Source organism: Bidens hawaiensis, unplaced genomic scaffold (genome assembly GCF_021521415.1).
Source record: "Bidens hawaiensis isolate Kalapana, Puna unplaced genomic scaffold, B.hawaiensis_p1.1 tig00014201_1, whole genome shotgun sequence".
NCBI lineage: Eukaryota > Viridiplantae > Streptophyta > Magnoliopsida > Asterales > Asteraceae > Bidens > Bidens hawaiensis.
Window position 1 is genome coordinate 377,486 of NW_027492222.1, and position 9,734 is coordinate 387,219.

The 9,734-nt window shown below is 35.1% G+C and overlaps 1 protein-coding gene across 1 annotated transcript; it reads left to right on the plus strand.

Annotated features, from left to right (window-relative positions):
- Nucleotides 1–3,585: 3,585 nt before the first annotated feature.
- On the plus strand, nucleotides 3,586–9,216 carry LOC143546074 (filament-like plant protein 7). Its single transcript, XM_077037819.1, has 6 exons — nucleotides 3,586–3,717; nucleotides 5,545–5,694; nucleotides 5,803–5,947; nucleotides 6,029–7,802; nucleotides 7,893–7,953; nucleotides 8,620–9,216. The coding sequence occupies exons 2-6, from the start codon at nucleotides 5,602–5,604 to the stop codon at nucleotides 9,094–9,096; spliced, it is 2,550 nt and encodes an 849-aa protein (XP_076893934.1). The 5' UTR covers nucleotides 3,586–3,717; nucleotides 5,545–5,601; the 3' UTR covers nucleotides 9,097–9,216.
- Nucleotides 9,217–9,734: the final 518 nt, after the last annotated feature.

The window sequence follows — 9,734 nt, forward strand, 5'->3', positions numbered from 1 at the left end:
GGTGAATTATTTTATATGGAGGTTGTTAGTATCTAAAAATGATAATGAAGAAACGAAATATTGATGTGGGTGACTTGGTTTGTGTGTTGTGCTACTTGGAGTCGAAAACAACATCACATCTGATAGTTCATTATATAAATACAAAGCGGGTCTAGTCTATTATACATACATGAGTGAAACTTCTTGTTATAACCGATTTGGAGTCGATATGAGAGATTTTTGAATATCCTACTAAATAAAAGAAAAACAAAGAAAAGTGTAAAGAATTCAAGCAATCTTGATGGTCACATGTTGAACGATGTGAAAATTAAGAAATGCTAAGCTCTTAAACAATAAAATTTGTCGTGGATAAGTTTGTCACCAGTATCAAAGCAAATTCATTTTTATGGTTGAAGTATAGGAACAAAAGAATGGGCTTGGAGCGGAAGAAGTGCTATAATTTCAACTTTGAGGACTTTCCATTATTGTAGCTCTCTCTCTTTCTCTTTTTTTTTTAAAAAAAAACATAGTTGGTTTTGTTGTTCATTGTTTGTACTATTAGACTTCTTATGAGTTGCCTCTTATTTTTTTTATTTATATAGTGGACTTAAAAAATTCAATGAATACAAAACTCCTCATGATATTAAATATTTAATTAACTATACCCAAAATGGATGTTGCGAGATAGTTCCTTCCTCGATACAGTGCATATTAAAAACCAAATATTTGGTTCCCTGACCAAAATACTGTTCAACTTTAGTGATTCCTAGTGGGTAATTTTTTTATTTTAAACCAATGTCAGTGTACACATTGCTTGGTCTTTTTTTTTTTTAATTTTCTTGTAAATAGGTTCATGTTTGTTTATTTTAAAATCTAAACGAAAAATTCACCAGCATAAATGAATATAATTGAACATAAGATAAACAAATATATATAAACAAACATGCACAAACACAAATAAAGATAAATAAGTGAACATAAATGAATGAACGAAACATTGTGGTCATGTTCATTCATTAATTAAATAAGCACAATTTTTCTGTTCATGTTTATTCATTTATTAAATATGAATAAACATAAACGAATTTCCCGTCAAACAGTTCACGATCAATTCACTAAAATGTTCAGTCAGTTTACAAGTATAAACAAATTTCCCATCAAACAGTTCACGATCAATTCGCCCATTATGATACTAGAGAAAATTTTTTTATCAGTGTTACTTTAAGTTGGCATTGGTATTCACATTGGCATTTTGGATTAAACACAAAGAATAGTATTAAAAATTAGCTAGGAAGGGATAATTAATGAGGTGAAGTAATGAGGTGTAGGTAGTTTAGTAAAGTAATAAAGAAAAGACATGGACATCGGCACGTGAATCATAACCATCGATGACTCCTCTTTGATACCGACACAACTCCGTAAATTTGATGATCTCTCTCTCAAACACACACCCCAATGGCCGCCCGGTTAGCCGCCCTTCGTCTCAAAAGAATTTATTCCTATTCCTTATCAAATACATTAAATAAATACTCCATAGGACCATATCCATGATCTCTATGTTTTTTTTATTTATGATACCATGCTTCATAATTCTTGTAATAACTTTGAAAACTATTAAAATATTATAACTTGATCACATTGTTATCTTATTAACTTTCAACAAAGTCATAAAAAGAGATAGGGCGGACACTCCAAGACTGCATGTTATAAAAAGTAGTCGAAATATTTTTATTCAAAAGTCAATATGTTCTCGTGTCAAATTCATCTTGGAGGCAGTTAATCTTGTTCGTGATAATAGTTACTTAAATAAAATACTTGGTAAATATTTCGACTACATGTAAAAAATGTTGTTTGTGAGCCGTGATTTTTGTCATGCGAGAATTACTTTTTTAACTTGAGAGGGGAGTGGGTTGAAGAGAAACAACACACCAAAGACGAAGAACGAGAGACGTTATTGTTTGCGTGTATAAGGTAATAAGGGTATTTTATTAACGGCAGTTTGGATTACCAAAGTGTCATTGATCTACTTGATTATCTTCATTACTTGAGTATCGGAGACCACCTTTAAAAGGAAACACGTCATACGTGATAAATGATTAAAATGCTATTTGGCCCAACCTAAAATTGTTATTTTGTCACAGTTCATACTTGAACCCAAAATCTTCCGTTCAGACTTGAACCCAAAATCTTCCGTTTTTTTAAATATACAATATAAAATATTATATTATGATAATAGTATAATCTAAAAAGAAAAGAAAAAAGAAATGCAAAGCAGTATGAAACAATGAATAAATAAAATTAATTTAAAGAAACATTAAAGTATACATAAATATGTACATTGGCTTTATTTGATTTGTCTATATGTGGAGTAAATTTATGATGAATGAATGTTAAAGTTATAGTGACGTAAAATCAATACAATCCAATAGAACAGACGCGTAAAAAAGTTTCCACCCGACCCGATCACCCCGACCCAACTCGTCACGTACTTGTCACACTTACTCGATTCGCAGATCTCTCTCTCTCTCTCTCTCTCTCTCTCTCTCTTCTCTCACAACGTATATAATATTATATATACTGAAGAGGTATGTACCCGCCTCAACACCGAGCAAGGCGGGTCAACCCACAAGATATAGACAAGAGGCTTGAAATCAAGACATTATGAAGGCACAAAGCAAAAACCTATGCGCATGGCGCATATCACATATGCTCATGCATCACATGCTCAGGCATCATATGCCCAGGCACCACACATGCTCAGGTCACATATGCTCACGCATCACGTATGCTCACGCATATCACATATGCGCGTGGCGCATCAGCGCGCGGCGCATATCACATGCTCGTGCATATCACATCTGCGCGTGAGAATAAAGAGAAGACCTCGCGCATCCTCAGGATTGGCGCATATCACACATGCACATAATCAACCTCGTCCTTATCCAAATCAGGATTAGGGCAACCTTGATTGTGCACGTCAGACAACCTTCCAGAAGGTATCTTTTTAAGGAATAAGAATATGCTGATGTTGACAGCTGCCAAATGAAAGGTGGACAACTCAGCATAACCCATGTGCTACCACGTGATTATAACCAATGAGAAAGCACCAGGTGTCCCAGAGGACACGTGGCGCAGAGCAATTGGAGGAGGCCAACAAGGCTGAGCCCAATCAGTGGAAACCCTAGCACTATAAATACAGCATCAACTCCACAAGGAGAGACATTCAATCATATTCAATTACATTCAATCAGACAGTTACATCCAGTAACACAATCACAGAGTATTCAGCTATTAAGCAATACTCTCCAGATTTCCTTACTCTGACATATTATTATCTTCTCCACAAATACTTATTCTCACACCGGAGGGTTACCCCAAAGAGGACCCCCTGTCCCTTTCTGAGGGGTAAGTTTACGGTGCTGTTCATTTTGTAGGTGGAAGAACCCAGATCCAAGAGAAACCATCGGTGAAATAGCATAATCACACCCGAGGAAAGTAGATCGTCTACCAGTGAGTCGATCCACGTCTCTTCATATACCATTCTCTCTCTATATATCTCTGTGTGTGACTGTGTTATATATATATATATATATATATATATATATATATATCGTACAGCTTGCAAGCTTACATTTAGTCTCTCTCTTTCCAAACTAGCTCCAGTTGTGTCTTCTTCTTCTTCTTCTCAATTATTATTTTTATTCAGTTAATGCTCCGTCGGTGCTCTCTTGATCGCCGGTAAAATCACAACTCCCTCACATTTTATATTATTACTATTATTCCAATGTGCATGCTCCTTGTTTTGATTGATATATAAATTACTGTTTTCTTTTACTTCAGATTTCAGTTTTACCTTTAATTCTTTAGGTTTGATCTAATAATTTCCTGTGCTTCATTATTATGATTTTGTTGAAATGTATTATTATTATTATTATTATTTACTGCTATGTAGTCTCGTGTAGTTTTATTTAACTGGTTTAGCTGAAATTAGGAACACTTATTTGACTTGTGATATGGGCTGATTTCACATCTTTTGCCTGAATTAAGTAAAGTAGTTTACATGAGTTAATTAATGAATTAAATAGTGTGAACAGATCTTTGTGGGGGTCATATTAGGTGTCATTTGTCTGTCTTATTGCTGAATAATTGGCCCCTTCAGGTATGCTAGTGACCTGTATACGTACATTCATTCACACCAGTTTAAGTCGGTGAGTTATGAATGGGTTTATGAAAGTGTATGCTGCTTTTATAAAGTGATGAAAATGTCCTTTTTCTACTTCAATTTAATGTGAGGTTTTATGATAACAACAATAATGATATTTTTTTTGGTATTTGTGTGATTGCATTGTAATAAGGCTATGTGTAGTAGAGGGGCTACAATTAGGGACGAATTGTGACACGTGGCACCCAGTCAGCATGGAGTGGAAATTTGTTTTTGGGGTGTAATGGTGTAGGGGCTACAAGTTGGGTCCACAGTGTGTTTTTTTATTATTTTCTTTTTATAATTAAACTAATTAAATAAAAACCAATTTATTTAAATAATTAAATAAAAATGCATTAAAATTAAAAAGAAATACAAAAAAAAAACATAACTAAAAAAAATACATAACTAAAAATATTAAAAAACATATGGTTTGGGTCGGAAAGTTGATACGGATAGCTCGGTTGGTTCCATTGTAAGTTCGGTTGGTTCGGTTGGCTTGATTGCGAACCATACGTTTGACCGAAACCAGGGAATTGGTAGTTCGGTTGGCTCGATTGCGAACCATACGTTTGACCAAAACCAGGGAATTGGTAGTTCGGTTGGTTCGGTTGGCTCGATTGCGAACCATACGCTTGACCGAAAGCAGGGAGTTGGTAGTTCGGTTGGTTCGGGTTGTTTCTAGGATTCATTTTGTTTATTTTTTGTAAGAAATCGGGTATGATTTGTGTATAAAATGGATATAAAATGGAGAAGAAGGGTGTATGTTTATATATGTATATATATTGTTTAATTTTTTTTTTTTTTTGTTTTTTTTTTAAATTTGACCGTTTCACAACGGTCATTTTATTAAATTATTATTATTTTCTTCTTCAACGGGCGACAATTATACCTCGCCCCCGCACATTTTCGCCCAATTATCGCCGGGGGGGGGGGCGTGTTCCACCTCTTTATCGCCCCTTTTCGCCCAATATTCCGGCCCAGTACACATAGCCTAAGGTTATACCCTGCAGTTGTGTTTGACCATTAATGACTTCACTTTTCATAAAGTAACCTTCTCTCTTTGACTTTTGTCACTCAAATTAAGTTTTATAAATTGAAATTATTGTTTGACTAACAAAAAATATTTATAAATGAAAAGGATACTTCAGCTGTTAACATAGAGTTGCCAGAAAAAGAAGCAACTTAGACAGGCTAACTAGCTAAGAAAGTAACTCGAAGAAAACCGGTTAACCTAACATTTACATGTAACTGTCACTATAAACTAACATATGCTCTTATAAAACTCTAAGTTACATATAAAGTTAGCAAATTATCAGCTCTGAGCCTCTGACATAGTAAGTGTTCAATCTGTATATTTGCAGGTCCTATGTGATTTAAGTTTGCGCACACATTATTTAGCACGGAGACTTTTGTTTCAAATGATGGATCACAAGTCATGGCTTTGGAAGAAAAAATCAATTGAGAAGTCTATGATTGCTGCTGACAAGGCGGGCAGAGGGAACGAAGACGAGGTAGTTAAGAACTTAAGATACTTTTCATGTGTTTTTACTTTTTAGTGTATTTCTTTACTTGTTTATGTTGTTAATTTCACTTTGAATTAACTTTGTATGTGTTTTTAGTTGCAGGGAATATTGGCATATGAAGCAGAACTGGAGAGAAACTTGAATATCTTAAACGAGAAGCTTTCAAAAGCACTTGCTGAAATCAATGCTAAAGATGACATGGCAAAGAAGCAGACGAACATTGCACGAGAAGCCATTCTAGGTGATTTACAGTTTATTTAGATTTTAGATATCTGTTTTTATACAAATGATTTGACTTTTGGTTTGACCAAATAATACACAGGGTGGGAGACAGCCGAAGCAGAAGTTTTAACACTAAAACAAGAATTAGAGAAAACAACACAGCAGATGGTAGCCGGTGAGGAGAGATTATATGGTGTGGATGCAGCGTTAAAAGAGTGTATGCAACAGCTTCGTTTTGTTCATGAAGAACAAGAAAAAAGGGTTCACGATGCAGTGATGAAAACATCACGAGAGTATGAGAAAACACGAGTGATTATAGAAGAAAAGTTGTCAGAGTCTAATAAAAGGCTTTCCAAACTAACGTCTGAGAACGCTCAGTTAACCAAAGCTCTATTGGCAAAAGAAAAAACAATTGATGAACTACATGCTGCCAGGTGTCAGTTAGATTCTGATTTAAGCTCTGTTATGAGTCAATTGGAGTCAACACAGAGAGACAACGCTTCATTAAGTTATGAAGTCAGAGTGCTGGAAAAACAGCTTGAGATCAGTAATGAAGAGAGAGACTTTAACCGAAAAACTGCTGACGTGGCACACAAACAACACCTCGAGAGTGTGAAGAGGATCGCAAAGCTGGAAACCGAGGCACAAAGACTACGCGTTCTTGTTAGAAAACGCCTTCCCGGCCCGGCTGCCCTCACAAAAATGAAGAATGAAGTTGAAATGCTGGGAAGAAAGTCAAACCCGTTTGACCAAACTTCCGAGAAGCAAATTAGCTTTCTAACTGAACAGTTATGCGCACTAGAAGACGAGAACCGAGTGCTCAAAGAATTCATCAACCGAAAAACAAACGAGCAGCCAAAAAGTCAGACTTCTAGGAATCTTACAAGTCATGATTTTCATATACTCGGTTCATCTTCTGATATGGGTAGTGACGAAAAAGCTAGTATGGCTGAATCGTGGGCCCCATCTTGCAAGACGGTTGAGGCTTCAGATATTGGTCTGATGGATGATTTTGTTGAGATGGAAAAGTTGGCAATAGTTTCTGTTGAGAAACCGTTAACTTTTAATCTCGTTTCAGATAATCACTCAGACTGGGTTGAAAACATCTCAAAAATGATTCTAGAACATTCTAGAATCACACAACGGGATTCTAACGACACACTTAAAGATATCACGGTAGCTCTCGCACAAGAAAATGATGAAAAACTTTCTAAATCTATGAACGGATCGATCGAGAGGCTAATTGAACTGATTGAAGGGCTCAAATTGTATGAGAAGGATGATAGTTCAGAAACATCTACAGGCTACACGGCCCGCGTTCTTCAGTGGAAAACGAGTGAGCTCGGTGCTGTTTTAGAGGCGTTTCTTGAAAGCTGTAGTAATTTGCTTAATGGGAAAGCGGGATTGGAAACTTTTGCCAAAGAGTTGACTTTGACTCTTGAATGGATAGTCAACCATTGTTTTTCACTTCAAGATGTGTCCAGTATGAGGCATGAAATGGAGAAGCATTTTGATTGGGACGAAGCAGATAAAGAAACTAAGAATTTGAAAGATGATGTGGAAAGACTTGAACTTGTAAAAATGGAATTGGAACATAAACTAGAATTGGAAATTAGTATGAGTGAGATTATGGTTGTTAAACTTCAGGAATCAGAGAAAGTGATTGAAGATTTGAAAATGGATGTTGAATTGTTAAAGCAACAAAAAGATGTAATTGAAGATCAAATGAAAGTAAAGATGAAGGTGAAAGAAGATCTTGATGAACAACTTATTGAGGCTATTGGTAATTATAACGATGTGTGTAGAATATCAACTTCTAGTGAAGAAATGGAGGCTGGAAATCTTGATGAACTCGCACTGGTGGTGCCAGAAAGGTAGTGTTTTTCTCTTTGCTATAAAACTTGTTAACTTTTTTAAAATTGTTTTTGAATTCAATCCAACTAACTCGATTGTTATTGTTTCAGCACTATAAAACAAGATATACAGAAGGGCGAGTTAGAGAATGATGAAAAGAAGCTTCAAAGTGTAAGTTCCACTTCATTTTACGACTCACAATCGTGTCGTCTTTTCATTTTTTACTAGGATTAGAAATGAGCCAAATGAACACGAATGAGGCTTGTTCGTGTTTGTTCACTTAACTTTAACTAAATAAACGAAGGTACACGAACACTTAAACGGGTGGATTTTCTTGTCCGTTAAAAAAGTGAGCATGTTCCTGTTTGTTCGTTAAGATAATGAACATGTTTGTTTATGTATGTTTGCCAATATTTTATATGAACAGTTCACAAACACAAACATATATAAACGAGCACAAACGAACACAACTAAAAGTAAACGTGAATACCCAAACTGAAGTTATCGATGATGGGCTATGATGGGTTGCTAAAGTGCGAATTAAATTTAATTGTTCTTGTCACAAATGGGTTGAACAAATTGTTTAAACTAGAAAATCGAATTGACCTTAAATGAATATAAATAATAAGTCTGAATGATTATTCAAACAAACGTAAATGAACGAACATTAACAGACGTAACTGAATGAATATAAACGAACATTCACGAGCGTAAATAAACGAATGAGACACGTGTTCTGTTTGTTTAACATAAACAAACTTCTTGTCAAACGATTCACTGAACATTCAGTTATTTCTTACCAATTATTGCATCTGTGATACTCAAATATAAATGCAGGAGCGTGAAATATTAGCCGCTTCGGAAAAACTAGCCGAGTGCCAAGAAACCATTTTAAACCTCGGGAAACAGTTAAAGGCGTTAACTTCACCAAGAAACTCATCCGTCCCAGAAAAACTTATTATTTCTAACCCGACTTACCAATCCCCACCGCCAACACCACCACCTATACCCGCCAAAACAAACCACCAGCGGGTCTCCCTACTCGACAAAATGATGGCAGATGACGAAGCCCACGGTTTCCAATCACCAAAACCTAAAGAGATTACGCGTACCGTAACGTCACCAGCTGTCATGGAAAATAATAATAAGAATGCTAAGAATGTGAAAGTGATATCTCCAAAGAAGTTTTTGAGTGTAAATGGGATTAAGCATCAAGAAGATGAAGAAGCTTTGGTGAATTTCTTGTCTATTGTGCCAAGTAAGAAGAAAAAGAGTGGAATGTTGAGGAAATTACTTTGGAGAAAGAAAAAGTAACAAGTTAAAAGTATATTAATTAGTAGTGTGGGAATAATGTGATATGGTTTTGACTAGAGTGAGATGGTTTTTTGTGCTGCTGATGTGATGTGTATATATAACTGTAACATAATGAAATGGGGTTGCTTTTTTAATAAAGATTTTATTTTTTTGCTTTAACTTATTGGACAATCATCCCAAAATTTCTAATGCCATAAAGCAAGTCCGTAAGTTCATGGTTTATTCCAGAAAATTTAAGCTTACCATTAGAGATTAAAAGTTGGAATTGATAAAACTCAATTTATCTTCAAATTTCTTGAAGTAGGTGTTTTGAGAGTTCTAGGTTATTGATGAATTATAAATTTATAACACCAAATGCTAACTTTGGCAAAATCCGTAGTGTTTTGTGAAGGCATGGTAATTTCTATGTAAGCATGTTGAGGGGCGGACCGATTATTTAAGAAGGGGTGGCTTAGCCTGTTAAGTGATAAACGCCCATTGTTATCATCCCGATTTGTGCCCCAAGTGACAAAGAAAATTCAGGACTTGACTGAATGAAAAAAAAAGCATATTGGTGTATAACAAGTTTTAAGTTATGTTTAAATTTGTTTTGATCAAATTTAAGAACTTTATATTAAATTTAGTTATTATTATATATT

What these genes read in the sequence shown, in the direction of transcription:
- LOC143546074 (XM_077037819.1), top strand. Translation starts at nt 5,602, where the DNA reads ATGATGGATCACAAGTCATGGCTTTGGAAGAAAAAATCAATTGAGAAG. An exon ending in GCAGAGGGAACGAAGACGAG is followed by an intron (nt 5,695 to 5,802) that starts GTAGTTAAGAAC and finishes ATGTGTTTTTAG; the next exon opens with TTGCAGGGAATATTGGCATA. An exon ending in ATGAAAAGAAGCTTCAAAGT is followed by an intron (nt 7,954 to 8,619) that starts GTAAGTTCCACT and finishes ATATAAATGCAG; the next exon opens with GAGCGTGAAATATTAGCCGC.